This window comes from Scyliorhinus torazame, chromosome 1 (genome assembly GCF_047496885.1).
Source record: "Scyliorhinus torazame isolate Kashiwa2021f chromosome 1, sScyTor2.1, whole genome shotgun sequence".
Classification (NCBI taxonomy): domain Eukaryota; kingdom Metazoa; phylum Chordata; class Chondrichthyes; order Carcharhiniformes; family Scyliorhinidae; genus Scyliorhinus; species Scyliorhinus torazame.
Genome location: NC_092707.1, coordinates 171,735,542 through 171,754,539, shown reverse-complemented (window position 1 = coordinate 171,754,539; position 18,998 = coordinate 171,735,542). Strand labels below are relative to the sequence as shown.

Sequence of the window (18,998 nt, the reverse complement as noted above, 5' to 3'; positions counted from 1 at the left end):
TAGTAGTTTATTGTAATTTTCAGAACCACAGAGGCAGAGGACGCTGTCTCTTTGCAATAGTTACGTGGGCTCATTTTTCAGGATGCTCTTGATAAATGTTTCTATTTATTGGTGAGACAAGAATCTAGCCTTGCTTTGTACTGTTGGGCGAAATTACTGGTGATGGCATTGTTTTCAGTTAGTGAGCACTGGTTGCACAGAACTAATCACTGCTGAACAGACACTTGTTCAGCTTCACCCAGAAGGAACAAACAGTAAAACAGGGAAATAGGAATACTGGTCCAAACTGGTCTTGCATACTTTAAAATGGAACAGCTGTAAATGGGGAAATAAGTATACAGGTCCAAACTGCTTTTTCCTACTGGGCAGCTGAGAAGGTCTCTGCCCAGTGTAAGGATGAACCATGCAGACCAGGGGCTAGATTGCCCCTGCAGGCTCTTAACAGTTCGTCAGGCTGAAAGATGAGTCAGAAGTCGGCACTTAAACAGTCACAAATTGTGAGTTTCCCAGGGATATGGCAGAGGGTGGACTTGCCGAGCAATTAAGGGTGGTGGATAGGCCAATCAGAAATGTTTCAGCTGAAAAGAAGCAGTAGGCAGTAATGGAATTAAAATGAGGGAGACTAGGGCATATCAAAATGGGGGCCCCACCTTCTCTCCAACATTTTAAAATTTAAACTGGAAGATGTGTTTGCAACCAGGCCACCAGGGGGGGAAGGAGGGAACCCTCACGGGGTAGCCTGAGGCTGCTGCGGCTTGCAGATAAGCAAGGGGGGCCTCCAAGCCTGCCAGAAGCACTGTCTGCCCCCAATCTTCTGCCAACCAGGAAGCCACCTCCAGGCAGTTAAGCTGGCCCAGGAGCAGGTTGGAACTGGTTGCAGGCCAGCAATCCTATTTTTAGTACCCACTTGCCTCTCATCTTTACCCAAGAGGGACTGAAAAATCAATTGGAGTCTAAGTAGGGATTTGTTTTTCAGACTAGGGTCTTAGCAGGTTTGACTGAGCTCTCTCAATTGCAGTCAAGGGAGGGTAAACTAGGTGGGCTATTTACATGGACAGTCAACTTGAACCTGCCAATTTCCTGTAAGACGACTTAGATTAAAATTAGAATTAGTGCTGGGAAAACTCACCTCTAGTGTCCTTAGAGTTCACAAAACTTAGAGGTCAAATGCTGAGAAAGGAGTTGAATTTCTCCTTCTATTAATGTTGGCTTGCTTCTGGTCAGCATCAGGCCATTGAATCCAGCTCTTGCTATTGGACCTAGAACTGTGCTGAAGTAATCTTTTCTGCTCCTGGAGCCATTTTTCAGGCACAAAGTAGTACTAAACTTAAAAAAACACAGCCTGGCGTGATTGAAAAATAATGCGAACACTACAGTCTGGTCGGAGAAATCAGGCCATTTTGTAGGCAAATCTAATTATCTGCCTGATTAGCCAGAGTTTGTACAAGGAAATGAAGAACTGTTTCTAAAAGGAAATTGCTAACATTTGACAAATAATAAACAATGGCTTTATAGACGATCTGTTTGTTTTCTCAATCATAGACTTTGAAGAAGGCTAATCTATTTGGTATTTTTATGTTGTTTTGAAGTTTCTGAACTGTAATCCAAGTGATTGTAAAGAATATGGCTAAATACCACACACACACACATCCCTACAATATTAGCATTTTCTGTCATCCCACCCCCGCACCCTCCTGTGTCCCACTGTTCAATCTCCTGCAGCCTGACCTCACCGTTTTTCCAACGTGGAGCTCTGTGTATCCCGCTTTTTCCAATTCACCATCACTGACAGCCTTTTGTCATCATGATCCTGTGCTCTATATCTCTCCCTGCTACTTCTTAACCCACTTTACAAAAGCGTCCAAAGCTTACATCAGCCATTCCTCTTGTCACCTTCATTAAATCACTAAATGTTCCACTGTTCCACTGCATCATTTAGAAAACATAATGTTGCAGCATGTGTCATAGCATGTGCCACAGTGGTTAGCACAGCAGCCGACGGCGCTGAAGACCGGGTTCGAATCCCGGCCTTGGATCACTGTCCATGTGGAGTTTGCACATACTCCACGTGGCCACGCTAAATTGCCCCTTAATTGGAAAAAAAATAATTGGGTACTCTAAATTTGTTTTGTTTTTTAAAAAGAAAACATTATAATACATTAGTTAGGCCACAACTTGAGCACTATGTTCTGTTCTGGTTCACCCCATTACAGAAAGAATTAAATTGCATCAGAGAGGGTTTGGGGGAAATTTTCCAGGGTTGGAAAGTTACAACAGTTAGGAAAGATTGGATAGGCTGGTGTTATCCTCCCGGGAACTGAGGGGGGAGGGAGGGGGGGGGGGGGGGCATTTGATTGACATGCATAAAATTGTGAAGGGCCTGGATAGAATTGATGGGAAGGGCCTACTTACTTTAGCAGAGAGGTCAGTGACTAGGGTATATGAGATTAAAGTGATTGGTAGAAAGATTAGAGGGTAGATGAGGGAAGGTCTTTTCACCCAGAGAGTTGTGGAGGTTTGGAACTCAGTACCTCAAGTGCTGTAACCAGCAGAGATACAGACCAAATGCTGGAAAGTGGCTTGTTTTTCGGCTGGCACCGACAGGATGGGCCAAGTGGCCTCTTTCTATGCTATAAATGTTTTATGATTCCACCTCTACTCTCTTAACCACCTTGGAATTGTTTACTGCTTTAAATGTAACGTCTCATTGCAAAATGTCTTTCTCCGTGTCTTCTTCCTCAATGTTTGTGACATAGTTTCCCTGTTTCTTTGCTCATTGTTGTGCTCTTCAACAAGTATCTGTCTTTCATTATTATAAGGCAGTATCATTTTCTCTCATTATTACCTTCTTCCTTGTGCCCCTTCGGGTGCAATGTAACCACCGCGTTGCACCCGTAGCGGATATGGGCAAACCAGGTAAATAGCTGGGAAGGCCAAAATCGAGGTTTGCACCTGAAACAGTTTGCAATTCACCCGGCCCTCTCCCGATGGTGAGTTCTGGAACTCGTCCAAAGATGGTGAAAATATTATTAGCCTTCATTTGCATTCATTTCAATCTCATTAGCGAGATGAAAGTTGAATTATGCCACTTGTCAGCAGGAAAACACACGGGCGCCATTTAATATTCCTTTTCAAAAACATGAAGCTGGAGCAATGGCTGCTGACGGGAAGTGAGGAGATGAGTGACCATTTCCATTTACTGGTATGCAGCTCACGGGCACTACAGCTGAAGGCTACTGCAAATCGAATTGGCCTTGTTAGTTGTTAGAGCACTTCACAGCTGCAGTTTGTGTTTGCTGCTTGCTCCTGCTTGTGGCTGCAAATGTCTGGAGGCTGCTGTTGCTGTTTCCTTCCTTTTCTGTAGCTGGAAAGAAGAACAATTTTTTCGAAGATACCTGGGCCCCTGGAACACCAAGCTCAGGGGGACTTACGAATCCAGAAGGCAATCTGGTTTGAAGGAAGAAGGTGCTGCAGGACCTGGTGCATGATATTGATCAAAATAGACCGCCCGATGACACCATTGAAGAAACACTTTCACAGATTGCTGATGCTTGTTGTTGCTGGTGTGGTGGGTGCTGTATGTAACTGGCATGGCACCATGGGTTACACACTGGAAGTCAAGGATGTTCAACTGCACCTTGAGTTCAAGCGGAATATGTGGATGCCAGGATTTGGTCCCCGTGAGATTGGGCCGTGTGGAAGGGCCTGCACAGCTGCAGCTCCTGGATGGAGTCTGCACTGACCCTCTGAAAGAGCACCCCACCTAGGCCCACTCTCCTGCAGTTTCGTTCTAACCCCACCTAGACTTCAAATCTTTGGAAACTAAGGGGCAGTCTAGCATGGTCAATCCACCTAATCTGCACATCTTTAAACTGTGGGAGGAAACTGGAGCATCCGGAGGCAACCCACACAGACACGGGGAGAACATGCAAACTCCATACAGACAGTCACCCAAGGTCAGAATTGAACTCGGGTCCCTGGTGCTGTGAGGTAGCAGTGCTAACCACTGTGCCACCAATGCGACAATGTGTTACTCCCATCATTTGCTGCCTTTGTTCTTCTAGACGGTAGAGGTTGTGGCTTTAGAATTCTCTGTCGGAGGGACCTTGGTGAATTCTTTATTTGTTTCTTAATTGTTTAAAATTATTCTCTCATTTTTGGAAAGCAAAACTTATTTACAATTAATCCTCTTTCATTTCTAACTGTAGCAGAGTCATTCTGTACCTCCTGTCTTGTCTTGGTTCACCTCCAGTAAACCTCTGGACAAGCCATTACATTCAGTGGGTCCTTTTTTGGCATTTTCCATCCAGACATTTTCTCAGTGTCGGTGTAAAGTGAGTGTCACTGTGACCTGCTTGGTAAGATTCTCGCCTCTGAGTCATAGAGTTGTAGGACTTGTAGCAAAAGAAAATCAAGGCTAACACTGAGATCAAGCACGGGATCAAGCATGAGATCGGGTGTAATGCCTGTTCTTTTCAGCTTGAATCTAGGTCATCTCTCTTGTGGGGACCATGAATTGGATTCAATTTGAATCTTCTCCTGCACAGTAGGTATTATATGATTCTATGAATTAGTTTTTGGAGCAAGCAAGGAGATGGATTAGGAGCTTGCCTTGACCACTCTGTGCATTGCCTTGTAACTCTGAGAAAGGAATAACATTTTTAAAAAGCACTACTTTCCTTTCTGAATATTTATTGTTGATAGTTGTATTGAGCTGTCTGTCAGTAAGGTAGGACAATATGACCAACAGTGAAATATACTTGTAATAGTGTGCAGAAGTCAGGTGGATGATATAAATGTATGTTTCTATACATTTTCAGCGTCTTTTCTTCAGCAGTTAATCTATCTCTAGCCCAGTAGAGAAACTCTAGTTTTATTTTTTAAAACTTTAGTTTTATAAATTTGGAGTACATAATTTTTTTTTCCAATTAAGGGGCAATTTAGCGTGGCCAATTCACCTACCCTGCACATCTTGGGTTGTGCGGATTAAACCCATGCAGACACGGGGAGAATGTGCAAACTCCACACAGACAGGATCGAACCCGGGTCCTCAGAGCTGTGGTAACCACTGCGCTACCGTGCTACCCCAGAGAAACTGTTACATAGGGTTTGTGTTGCTGGACATTTTGACTTCTTATAAGTGGGAGATATTCTGATCCAGAAAGAAGAATATTTTGAAAGAGTTTATGATGGAACATTAATCTGAAAAATTACATTTTGAAAACAGATGATATTGGTGGAACAATGGCTGGTGGATTACTCACAGCCAAAACCTAATGGACACGTACAAACAATTTGGAGGCACTAAGCCCCTTTGTGTGTGTCTCTGCCCCTGAAGTTTCTTTTGAATTCATAATTAAAAGACAGATGTAGATGGTTCTAAGAGAATTGCAACTGAAATATTTAAGAAAGGAAATGAGAGAGAAAAAACGAGAACGGGAAAGCTCATCACTGAAGTGCAAAAGCAGAAAACAAAATAGTAAATTATAGGAATATAGAGTTTTTAATTTTCTTTCCTCGAGATATTTTTGACTTCTGCATTTCATGCTATGCAAATGAGTTCCAGCTCCTTTTGCCCAAATGCTTCCACTTGTCCAGATATCGAGCTAAGTTTGTAGGCAGCCGAGATGATGAACAAAGAACCTTTTGCATTTGATTTCAGTTACTGGTTCTATCACATATTTACACATGATCATTCTTGTCTTCAGAAGATCACAGAATAACACTGCTAGGCTTTGACAGGCTCTAACTGCCAAACATATTTACTGAGCAATAAAATAAACAGGGTGGATCCACCGGTCGCATTGTGCCCGAAAAGCAGCGTGCCGCAACATGACCGGTTGATGTCGGGAGAGCACACTTCCGGGGTCTACCCAGCTCTCCATGCCTCATGAGATCTAACGCGATTTCGCGAGACATTGTGATGTGAATCCCACCCATATTGGCGTGATCACTTACTGGCAATTCTGCATGTTCTGGCAGCACAGCTGTGGGACAAAGTATGGAACCATTCAGCAATTCATGTTTTAATTAGACCTTTTTATTTTGCAAATTTGTTGAGAATAAATTGTTGTCACTCATTGAATGGCATCAAAAGCTCACCATTCTTTCTCCTTATTATCTCACACTGGAGAGGGAATATTCACTGAAAGCCACTCAGCTGTTAACTCACAGAGTACAAAATCATTTTTATCCAACGTCCAAATTCCATAAATGGTTTTTTGATGGATTGCTTAAAGAAAATACTCTCAGCAGCTCCGGTTCGGTAAGATGAATACAAGCTGTTATACAAGCTGAGTGCTACCTGGGAATATGTTTTTTTCTTTCTTAATAATAACTATCATTGCAGGGCAGAATCTTGTGAAGGCCAGTGGGGTCTTGGCTGCCAGCTGGAGAGTTGGTGAAAGCCCCATGTCACCTCTTTTTGAGAAGGCTTGCCACATCTGGTGCCAATTACACCGTTAACAGGCCAGCATAAGGCCTTCCCCATGGGTCAAGAACCCCGGGGACAGACGTTCCACCCATCTAAGATTGGCCGGAAGCTCTGCTGTACTCAGCAGTCCCACTGGTGAGGCGGTGGCTGCTGCCGTTACTACATCCACCCAAAGCTTTGGATCGTGGAGGGTCCCAAGCACATATTGATGGTGGGAAGCTTGGAGACGCGAGGGTATGGGGGTGAAGGGGGGTCAGCAGCAAAGCTAGTGGTGTTGTCTCTCAGTAGCCCCCCTTCCCGATGCTGCTTTCCTTGATCAGGCACTAAATACCATTGAATGAGGGAACCTCACCACTCCAACCTGGAACCTGCAAGTTGACACACCAGGATTTGCTTTTCGTGCTCTCTGCATGATGAGTCCCCCACCTGCCACTGGGTTAATCCAAGTGCAGCTGTATAGAACCTTAGAATCTATGCAGCTGTATAGAACCTTGGATAGGCCACACTTGGAGTATAGTGTTCAATTCTGGTCGCCACACTACCAGAAGGATGTAGAGGCTTTAAAGAGGGTGCAGAAGAGACTTACCAGGATGTTGCCTGGTATGGAGGGCATTAGCTATGAGGAGAGGTTGAATAAACTTGGTTTGTTCTCACTGGAACGACGGAGGTTGAGGGGCGACCAGATAGAGGTCTACAAAATTATGAGGGGCATAGACAGAATGGATAGTCAGAGACTTTTTCCCAGGGTAGAGATGTCAATTACTAGGGGGCATAGGTTTAAGGTGCAAGGGGCAAGAGGAGATGTATGAGGCAAGTCTTTTACACAGAGGGTAGTGGGTGCCTGGAACTCGCTGCCGGAGGAGGTGGTGGAAGCAGGGACAATAGTGATGTTTAAGGGGCATCTTGACAAATACATGAATAGGATGGAAATAGAGGGATATGGACCCCGGATGTGTAGAATATTTTAGTTTAGATGGACAGCATGGTCAGCGCAGGCTTGGAGGGCCGAATGGTCTGTTCCTGTGCTGTACTTTTCTTTGTTCTTTGTTCTTTGTTCCAGCAACAGGATGAGGCCCTCAATTGCGCCTCAAATGGCATTGGGGCAGGAAGGCTGTCGACAGGCCACACCTCCACAGACCCAATCAAGATGGAGGTGGGGGGGTCCAGAACTGCCACCCTCTCACCTGTTTAATTGCCCCCACCACCACCAAACCCACCAAGGGGGAGGGCACAATATTCTGCCATTGTTTTTTCTTTTGTTCCCTGCGTAGCTGAATTAGCTGTGTGCATTCTTGATATGCGGCCAAAGTTGCCCTTGGTCAACTGTATGAAAATTTTGCATAATATAGTAGTACTTATCTAAGAAAACCTGGTGATTAATATTTAATGCATCTTCAAGGGGAAACCCATATCTGGGATTCAAGCACCGGGCTCGTCCATCTTAGAATCCAACAAGCTGGCAATGTAACTAAAAGGCTGTGTTGAATTTTTTTGTTTATAATTAAAATAAAAATGAAAGCCAAATATTTCAAGGGTAAGAAATGGGAAGAGGAAATGGACATCAAGCAGGAATTAGGTCGTGAGTTAGGGATGTTTATTGATGGTGTGGTCCAATAAATAGATTTTGAGGATGGTTTTGCAGTTGAGGAGACACAAATCAAGGTTTAGGAACAGAAGTACAGAGTTTAGGAGAGTGATGGCTTATCTGTCTCTCTCCTATAGGAGAAGAGTGGAACAAGCTCAGTAGAATCCGAAATACAGAAATTGTGAGCTGGAGGAAATTGCGGATAAGGTGTGGAGTGAGGCCCTTGAGGAACTCGTAAACAAGCAAGAGGATTTTGAAACAAATGTATTCAAAATGAGGAACCAGTGAAAGTTGACTAATATAGAGCAATGGTCTATGTGGGACATAACAAACTGTAAACTTTATGCAAGGATTGGAGTATAGGGTGGTGATCCAAACACTGGTTAGAAGAAAGTTGGAGAAGTGAAGTCTGGAAATGCCAAAGGTTCAAAGTAGAGGTTAGGAGCAGTACTGGTGAGGCATGACTGCCTTAATATTGTAGACTGTATGGTTTGAAATTTAGCTCAATGCCATACCAGCATACCAGAGTTGCCAGTAGGACCAATTAACTGTTACATTTCGCTGATTTCATGCTCAATAAATTTTGTTCATATCCTCTGATGCTAAATGACCTAATTCACTTTCTTTTCCGCTTTGCGTCCTGTAGGAGAGGCTGTGCACTTGGCCCGGGATTTTGGGTATGTTTGTGAGACTGAATTCCCTGCAAAGGCAACGGCAGAATTCCTAACCCGACAACATTCAGACCCAACTGAGCTCCATGCTCGAAAAAATATGCTGCTTGCCACCAAGTGAGTACAGTATTAGAATTGTAATATATATATCTTTCTCCAGTGAAAAGGATATTCACGTACACTTCTTGTGGGCAGCTTTGGTTCTTTAATCAGGAGCCTTTTGAACATTTGGAGTTGTCAGAATTCAGCAAGAACATAGGAAAATAAAACAAAGGAGCACGAATAGACCATGTAGCCCCTTGAGCCTGTTCCACCATTCGCAAAGCTCGTGGCTGATCTCCCAACTCAATTTCACTTTCCCACCTCATCCCCATATTTAGGATTCCCACCTTCAAGCCACATACCCTATGAATGTCTGAAGCCAATTCCAAGACTGAATTATTGAAATCGAATTCTTAATTCCCTTCTTCAAGACCAATGACCTGTAAATGTATGAGGCCAACCGCTCCGTGGATGAATTACAGAAAGTGAATATATTCATATGCACTTCCTTATAGTAGTGGCCCCCAGATTAACGGAGAAATTATAAGACTCCTGCTCCTAAATATAAATTTAATTGGTAGACTAAAAGACTCAATCCCAAGATCTCCGCTGAATACAGTTCATGTTGAAACAGAGGTATTGAGTTTGAGTTTCATTTCAGGATTTGTGCAACACCACTAGAGTCAAATTGTATCCAGGCTGTTTGGTTGGAATTGCGGCTCGCAGTCCTGACAGCATCTGACTGTTCTAATCAATACTCTTTACATTTAACAGCAATGCCACAGTCTGCAATTGTTTCCACAATAGTATACTGTAGTTTGAACTGATTGAAACACTTAGTTACCAACTCCCTCAGCCTCTTAGTCCAGTACCTAGTGAACTGGAGGATGCAGGGACACTGTAATGCTGATAATAGTCACTCAGCTGCCAAATCAATGCAACACCTGAGCCTGGGAAAAAGGGATTTTTTGTCATTGCGGCGGGGGTTGGGGGGGGGGGGGCATGAGGGACCATAGGGATTGTATGGGGAGTATATCTTGATATGGGGGGGTCGGGCATGAATAGCCGTAGGGGAGAGTGGGGGCAATAAATGACCGGGATGGGTTGGCACGGTAGCACAGTGGTTAGCACAGTTGCTTCGCAGCTTCAGGGTCCTAGGTTCGATTCCCGGCTTGGGTCACTGTCTGTGCGGAGTCTGCACGTTCTCCCTGTGTCTGCGTGGGTTTCCTCCGGGTGCTCCGGTTTCCTCCCACAGTACAAAGATGTGCAGGTTAGGTGGATTGGCAATGATAAATTGATCTTAGTGAGGTCAAAAAGTGAGGTGGGGTTACTGGGTTATGCAGATGGGGTGGGCTTAAGTGGGGTGCTCTTTCCAAGGGCCGGTGCAGACTCGATGGGCCGCATGGCCTCCTTCTGCACTGTAAATCCTATGATTCTATGAACTGTAAAAGTCAAAATACAGTTTTTGTTTAGCTGGGCCACAATAATTTATACTGGTCCAAAAAAAATCAAATATGCAAAGCCTGACTTTCAACGCCTCAGAAGCGATGCACCCAAACTGAAAATTAAGTAAATAACAAAGAGCCATAAAACACCATTTCAAAGAGTTGGACACTCTTGCCCAAAATCATTCATAGAGTTATGGAGTCATTTTGGGCACGGATGAATGCCATTTGACTCATCATGTCCTTGCCAGCACTCTATGGAGCAATCCAGTCCATTCCAAACCCCTATCCATCCTTGTAACTCTGGAAGTATATTTCCTTCAAGTATCCTTCCAATTTCCTTTTGAAACCATTGACCCTCTCTGCTTCCACTGCCCTCGAGGCAGTGAGTTCCAGGTCATTACATTCGCTGTGTAAAAAAGTTCTTCCTCACACTTTTGGGAAAATTTAATTAAAAGAAGAATGCGTGGGAGTTTTCTCATTGTCTATATTAAATATCACTAACAATAACATTGAGATTAAAATTTAGCAGCCCTAAATACACTTCTGATTGTATGGCATAACAATAGGCTTCCAACACGTGTAGGCATGTTGTCAGCTTTTCAGTGAGTCTTGTTTACACCTTACCATAGCTGCAGCAGCACACTGCACTCCATTTATGTGGTGACGCCTTAGCTGCTTGAGGAGAGTTAAAGATCAGTCTTTGAAAGTGCAGTCTGGTTGCTATTTTTTTCTCATCGCTACTACAAATATCCCACTCTCAAGAACCACATATTTTAGTAGTCTCGTCAGATCACAAATCACAGTAAAAATAGGGACAATATAGCCCTTAACTGTACATGGCTTTTATCTTCTCAGTACTATTTTCTAAAGGGGCTGGCTGCTTAAGAAACAGATAATCATGTATTGTAAGTTGGTGGTCTTCGTGCTTAATTAAAGGTATAGGGCGGGATTCTCCGAAATGGAGGCAGAGTGTTCGCGCCGTCGTGAATGCCGTCGAGGTTCACGACGGTGCGAAACGGCCCCTATCCCGACTGATTCAGGGCCCGATAATGGGCTAGGAGCGGCGCCGCGTCATTTACGTGCGCCAGGCCTTGGCAGCGCGTAAAGGCAGCGCCGCATACATGACGCGGCCGGCGCCGCATAACTGGCGGCACCCGCGCATCCGCGGGTAGGCCAGCGCCAACCCGCGCATGCGTGGTTGCCGCCCTCTCCGAGTCCGCCCCGCAAGAAGGTGTCTGACGGATCTTGCGGGGCTGAGGAAGAAAGGGGGTCCTCCTTCAGAGAGGCTGGCCCGACGATCGGTGGGCACCAATCGCGGGCCAGACCCCATTTGAGGCCCCCCCCGGTGCAGGATCTGCCCTCGCCCCCCTGCAGGCCGCCGCGCCCCCCCCCCCCCCCCCAGCGTTCCCGCGTTGTTCCTGCCGGTAGCGACCAGGTGTGGACGGTGCCGGGGGGAAACCGCCGTTTTGGGCAGGCCGCTCGGCCCATCTGGCCCGGAGAATCGCGGGGGTACCGGTGAATCGCCATTTTGGCTGTCTCGGGCGATTCACTGTACCGCGCCGCGCAAAACGCGATTGTGCCGGTCTGGCCGCTTCCGTGAATTGCGGGAGGGCGTCGAACCGGCGTCGCGGGAAAATTTGGCGACCCAGGCAATTCTCCCAACCGGCGCGGGAGCGGAGAATCATGCCCAGGGTTTCCCGTGAATGCATTTGTGTGGCTGCATGGAATAGTAGCAGCTCCCCAAGCAGCAGAGTCGACACTAATTCAATCTACTTGAGAGCAACTGGTAAACCCAGCGGTGCCAGGCAATAGGCAGAGAACACATGAATTGCGGAAATTAAGAGTGATGGTATGAGAAGAGGAGGAGGGTGCATGCTTGACTGTGAAGCTTCTCATTTTAATCCAGTTGACCATGGAGTCGGTGTACAGCCTGGGGAGAAGGAGTGTCTACTCTCTGGTAGGCAGACAGTTGTCAGTGACTCGGAAGAGGCTGATGTGAATGAACTCAACAGTGTAGCTTGTGATTGCTTCCCTTAACTGAATCCAAAGAATGCATTCGCACAAGTGATAGAACTAAGCAGTAATATCACTGACAATGGCCTCCGCCACCAATTGTTTAAGAATAACAGCCATTCTTCAAGAAGTCGTAAAGCAACAGCTCTATTTAATTAAATAAATTTAGAGTACCCAATTCATTTTTTCCAATTATGGGGCAATTTAGCGTGGCCAATCCACCTACCCTGCACATCTTTGGGTTGTGGGGGCGAAACCCACGCAAACACTGGGAGAATGTGCAAACTCGACAAGGACAGTGACCCAGAGCCGGGATCGAACCTGGGACCTCGGCGCTGTGAGACAGCAGTGCTAAACAGCTCTATTTTTACTCAAAAAGCAGAAAGTAAAAACGTTTCTTGACAATCTCAACCTGTCCCTTGAGACAGTTATCACCGGAACAGTAGCTTTTGAAGCAGTAGCAACAGGTTTGTTTGGGACAAATTGCCTCTGAACTGCACCCAGCACTGTTGGAGGAAATCTGAGTGCAGAGGTCCTTGACATTCATCTGTATCAAATTAACATTGCTGTAACCTTTTCAGGCACAGTTAGAAGCAGTCATCAAATTAACCATACAGAAAATTCACGGGCAGTCTTTTCAGGAGCAGAATGGATTATTGGCCCATTCATCCTACGTTGTACCTTTTTTTGCTACTTGGGAGCAAGGCAAATCACTCCGTCAGAAGTGATTTTTCTATTGTGGGAGTGATAAATGTTGATTAATAACTATCAACTTTGAAGTAGTGATGATTGTAGTTGGACGTTCTTCACTGGATACAGATAAAGAAAATTAAGAGGTGAGAGATATTCGTAACAGTAGTTGCACTGCCTGGAACCGATCAGGTGCATTCTTACTTAGATCCCTCAATCTTAGCTATAATGGCAATGACTGTGCTAAAATTGACTTTGGTGTTGTTCTTGGGCAGAAGAAGGTAAATAAAAGCAGACGTGGGGGTGGGAAATCTTCATTTATGCAGCATAATTTCATGCACTGTGTTCTTTGTTTATGTAATTGAATAATGATGCAAATACCTGCTGCTGGTGCTGCCTGCCACCAAGAAATTGACCTAGTTTGCCTAGAGATGCTACATGAATACATTTTCCCCCTGGTTTCTATTGTTATGTTCTCAATAGTGACAAGGATGTTTCTTTTTTGTTTAGAATCCAAAAATCCAGTATCTTGTGAAATGTAGCGACAAGCTTCATAGTTTAAAATAAGAAAGTTTTACTGCACCAAAATCAAAGGACATGAATACTAATAGCTACACTCTATCTTAAATAATCATCTAGGTTAAGACACTAAACAGTTACTTATAAACTTCTTGTATCAATTTTCCTTCTACATCCATTTGACTTGCATCCCCAGTCAGATATTTATCAGAAATTGAAATATTAACCATTTTATCTGAGGACAATTTCAAAGATACGTATAAAGGTAGAAATTTCTTGGACCTTCCGTGTTACTCTGGCAAGGTTGTCCCTTCAAATCTCCTCTAACCATTCCACGGTTGCAGACTCCTTTTTTAAAAAATGTATTTTATTCCAAACGTATATGAAAAGTTACAACACATAAACAATTTGGGAAACAAACTTCCCAACACATAACTTGAGGGGTTTGTACCAATTTTCCCCCTTTTTCACCCTCCCCCCCCCCCCACCCGGCGCGACGAACAACTTCTCAAACACGGCCACAAACATCCCCCACCTTGCCTCGAAACCCTCCGCTGAACCCCTTAACTCGTATTTGATCTTTTCCAGCTGAAGAAAGCCTTATAAGTCACCCAGCCAGGCCACTACCCCGATGGCATTACTGACCACCGCACCAATCAAATTTGTCGCCGGGAAATCAGAGAGCCGAAGGCTACGGCATCGGCCTCCTCCCCTCCATCATCTCCAGTTTCTCCAATATCCCAAATATTCCAAAACAGGCAGCATGGTAGCACAGTGGTTAGCACAGTTGCTTCACAGCTTCAAAGCTTTACAGCTTTGACAAAGGGTCATCTGGACTCGAAACGTTAGCTCTTTTCTCTCCCGACAGATGCTGCAAGACCTGCTGAGATTTTCCAACATTTTCTTTTTTGGTTTCAGATTCCGGCATCCACAGTAATTTACTTTCCTCCTCCTCCACTACCATTGCTAGTGCCGCAAACATTTCCGCCCAGAATTTCTCCAACTTTTCGCAGCCCCAGAACATGGGCGAAATTCTCCCCAAACGGCGCGATGTCCGCCGACTGGCGCCCAAAACGGCGCCAATCAGACAGGCATCGCACCGCCCCAAAGGTGCGGAATGCTCCGCATCTTTGGAGGCCGAGCCCCAACATTGAGGGGCTAGGCCGGCGCCGGAGGGATTGCCGCCCCGCCAGCTGGCAGAAATGGCCTTTGTTGCCCCGCCAGCTGGCGCGGAAATGACATGTCGGGGCGGCGCATGCGCAGGAGCGTCTGCGGCCGCTGACAGTTTCCCGCGTATGTGCAGTGGGGAGAGTCTCTTCCGCCTCCGCCATGGTGGAGACCGTTGCGGAGGCGGAAGGGAAAGAGTGCCCCTACGGCACAGGCCCGCCCGCGGATCGGTGGGCCCTGATCGCGGGCCAGGCCACCATGGGGGCACCCCCCGGGGTCAGATCGCCCCGCGCCCCCTCCAGGACCCTGGAGCCCGCCCACGCCGCCTTGTCCCGCCGGTAAATAGGTACTTTAATTTACGCCGGCGGGACAGGCAATTTATCGGCGGGACTTCGGCCCATCCGGGCCGGAGAATCGAGCGGGGGGGCCTGCCAACCGGCGCGGCCCGATTCCCGCCCCCACCGAATATCTGGTACCGGAGACTTCGGCAACCGGCGGGGGCGGGATTCACGGCGGCTAACGGCCATTCTCCGACCCGCTGGGGGGTCGGAGAATGACCCCCCATATGTGTGTGATTTGCTGGTCCTCGCCCACACTTCTCACACTTGTCTGCCACCCCCTGAAAGATCCCACTTGTTCTTGCCCATGTCATATGTACCCTGTGTATGACCTTGAGCTGTATCAGGCTCGTCACAAGGAGGTCACATTTACCCTTCGTGGTACTTCACTCCATGCTCCCCAGTTTATCTCCCCTCCAGCTCCCCTTCCCACTTCTCCTTAATCTTCACCACCCGCTCACCTCCCTGTCCTCCCAGCCACCTGTATATGTCTTCGATCCTGCCTTCTCTTTCCACATCCGGAAGCAACAGTCGCTCCAGCAGGGTGTACCTTGGTAACCTGGGGAACTCTTCTGCGCGAAGTCCCTTACCTGCAGATATTAAACTCGTTTCCTCTCGGGAGCTCTACCCTCTCTTTCAATTCATCTATACTGGCAAACCCTTCTTCCAGATACAATTCCCTCACCTCAATCCTTCTGCAGCCCCCCAGCTTCGTCAATAGTACCAGTTCCTCTGCATATCTTCGTATCATCTGCAAACTTAGCAACAGTTCCTTCTTCCAGATCATTAATGTATATTGTGAAAAGTTGTGGTCCCAGCACATGTTTTAAGAGTATTGCTGAGATAAAAGGAATTGTGTCGGTTTGAATCATTATCTTACGTTTATATTGAGATCTTTCCAACCTTTTTGTTCTCAAACTAACATCCAAAACTCTGCTTGAGACCCGAGCCACACCCACAAGTTACTCACCCTTAGAATTAACTTCTATTCCTATTCTATTGTTTATCTCTCAGACAACCTGGTCAGATGATCAATTACTGGAAGCAATATGCTTTCCCAAAACTCTCAGAGAAACCTAGTTCTTCAAGGGACCATCACTCCAGCATAAAATACCATTTAATTCCAGAAGAGTCATGAGTCATCACATGTCCCTTCTCAAAAGGAGAAAGCATTCCTGAAGGACTTTTTCACAACCCTTTAAAATACTGTATATTTTAGCATTATAAACACTTTAGCAACTATCTTATTACATATAGTATGCAATAACCCCCCCAAACACAATCAAAATTCAAATGTCCAACAGCTAACGAACCCAGGTCTTTGATTCAAAGAGGATTGCATTTAAACAGATTGAGAGATTAGGTCTAAAACATTTGTCATTTAAACAACATGTATAAGTTTTCTCTATGCAATTACAAAATATTTAAATATAGTTGAACCTTGGATAAAGTGCCCGCAATACGTTATTCCTTCCTGCAAAATGAACAATTTTTCAAGTCAGTGGTTACAACAATAGACTCCAATGACGCAAACGCAAATTCTTGATTCAGGATTCCTCCCAAAACACTAGTGGGTTATGGTCCGTGGAGATCAACCTTTGCTGGCATTTCCAGAAATGAATATTTCATGTTTTTGAAGAGCCAAAATAATAACTAATGCTTCATTTTCAACTGCGGAATAATTTTGTTGTCAAGGATTAATTATTCTTGAAAAATAACTTACTGGAAGCTCTATTGGCAGCATCATCTTGTAAACTACAGCTCCCACACCCACATCACTGACATCAATGGCTATCTTGAACTATTTGTTGGAATTTGGAGCAGCCAACATAGGTTCAGTTATTAAGAGTGCTTTAATCTCTTGAAGGCATTCTGGCAAGAATCCATCCAGTTATATTTGACTTTCTTCTTTAATACGAGTGGCTACTGTGTTGAAATTTTACTTTCTGTAAAATCCACACATTCTGAGGAACCACAATATCTCTTATTTGGTTTTAGGAACAGGAAAACCACAGTCACTTTAACTTTAGCTGCGTTGGGCAACACTCTAGACAATGATCAGTTCACTGTACAGAAGTTTTTTGTGTTTATGCCATCATTCATCAGAGGAATGTAGCTGAGCCAGTGAGACGTTTTTGGCTTTGCATTAAGTGTATCATTTCCTTGGATTGCCACCTTGCAGTGGTGGAGAGGCTTGAACGTCCTGTTAATTCCGAGAACAATGCCATCGGGAGTCTTAAGCTCCTGGTAGGGTCACCCATGATGGTAAGGTCGGAGGGTTGGAACCAGACAAAGCACAATACAAAACAAGTCCTCAACGGTGGATCAGGCAGAAGATACCTCTATGGTATCAACGGCTGTTATGGCAGATGAAGGTTGCAGCAGTAGGGAGATCACTACTCTTCTATATGACTCAGAAACTTGGACTATGTACAGACGCTACCTTAAGGCCCTGGAGTTGTGCCATCAATGCTGCCTGAGATGGATTCTCTGCATCAGCTGGGAGGACAAGAGTACTAACATCAGTGTCCTTGAAGAAGCCAAGAGCACCAGCATTGAGGCCATGATCATCCAAAACCAACTCCACTGGGCTCCATGTAATTCGGATGTCAGAATCCCAACTGCTAAAGCAAATCTTCTTTTCCGAGCTCAAGGAATGTTTCCAAACAAAGGAGGACAAAACAAGCACTTCAAAGACACCCTGAAGGTTCACCTCAAGAAATGCAACACTGACGTTGACGCCTGGGAGACCCTTGTTCAGGAGAGACCTACTTGGAGGAACCTCCTGAATGAAGGGACACAATTCTTCGAGGACCCCTCCTCTTGCTCAGAAGAGACCTACTTGGAGGAACCTCCTGATTGAAGGGACGCAATTCTTCGTGGACACCCAATGGCAAGACAAGGCCTGTAAAATGAGCCTGAGAAAGGAATACCAGCGTGTCCAAGAACCAAACCCACCTCCTGGAAACACCTGTGTGTGGTCGAAGATGTGGCGATCGGATCGGGCTCATCAGCCACGCAAGAAACCACAGAACCCATGACCAGTAACAAGGAGTATCTTAGGTGGACAATCATACACGTTAGCGAGTGACCGCTGAAGATTAACACACTCCAGGAGCTCTTAGCCAGTGACCTTGTCTAGCCAAGCTTGCCGAGGATATGTCTGAGACAGTGAGGTGGAAACTGTTCAGCCTTTTCTCCTCCCTCGCATATGTTGTCCAGGCCTCACTGTTGCAGAGAAGTGCACTGAGGAAGCAGGCTTTGTAGACTTGCAGTGTTCTCTGTCAGGTTGCTGCAGTTCCACACACTCTTACTCAGCTTGGGAATAACAGCTACAGCTTTTGCCATGCACGTATTGATTTCAGCATCAAGTTACAGATTGCTGGTGATTGTGGAGCCTAGATATCAACGACCTCCAGTGTCACATTATCAATGCTGATGATGGCATGGGAAGAGAAGAGTGTGATGGCAGTCCAGAGAAAACAAAAGCCAGAAAATCCTGCACCTTGCCAGCCCACTCACTTCATCTGGAACAAATATAGCAGAGACTGCAATGCCAGAGTGGAGCACTTGAGCCACACCAAGCAATGTTTAAAGCAGGTTTGACCATCAAGTTGCAAGACATCAGCTCATGAGACAGAAGCTGCCAAAGTCTGTTTCTATTTAAGGGTGCAGTTCAGTGAGAAATACATGTGTGTGAGAGAGATCTGGTTTGACAGTGGTAACATGTACAAAGAGCCAAAATTCATGATCTAAGCTCAAGCCCACACACATGTGTGTCATGTTGAGGATGGTCAGTACCATGAAAATAAGTCAGTGCCTATAGAAGGGGTAAAAAAATACAAAGAAAATCAGGCTCATTACTATATCCCTCTGGTTGCAAAGATTTTTCTAAAGTTGAAAACTGATGAAAGGGAATGCACTTGTTTGTTACTGTTCAGGGTATATCAGAGATAGTCTTGATGCAGCATAACCATCTATGACTCTCATTAGATTTGAGATAGTGGGTGAAATATGTCACCTAGTGGTGTTGGAGCTCACTGTCTTCCCCCTATTGCACACCCCTGCAGATTACTTTGGAATTTCTTGCGG

At 45.4% G+C, this 18,998-nt stretch overlaps 1 protein-coding gene across 3 annotated transcripts in view; it reads left to right on the top strand.

Annotated features, from left to right (window-relative positions):
• LOC140416755 (transcription factor AP-2-beta-like) overlaps positions 1–18,998 on the top strand; it is a 125,496-nt gene that overhangs the window by 90,071 nt on the left and 16,427 nt on the right. For all 3 annotated transcript variants that reach the window (XM_072501149.1, XM_072501150.1, XM_072501151.1), the window contains exon 7: positions 8,665–8,806. In XM_072501149.1, coding sequence (XP_072357250.1) covers positions 8,665–8,806 — 142 coding nt within the window. The remainder of the gene's footprint in view (positions 1–8,664; positions 8,807–18,998) is intronic.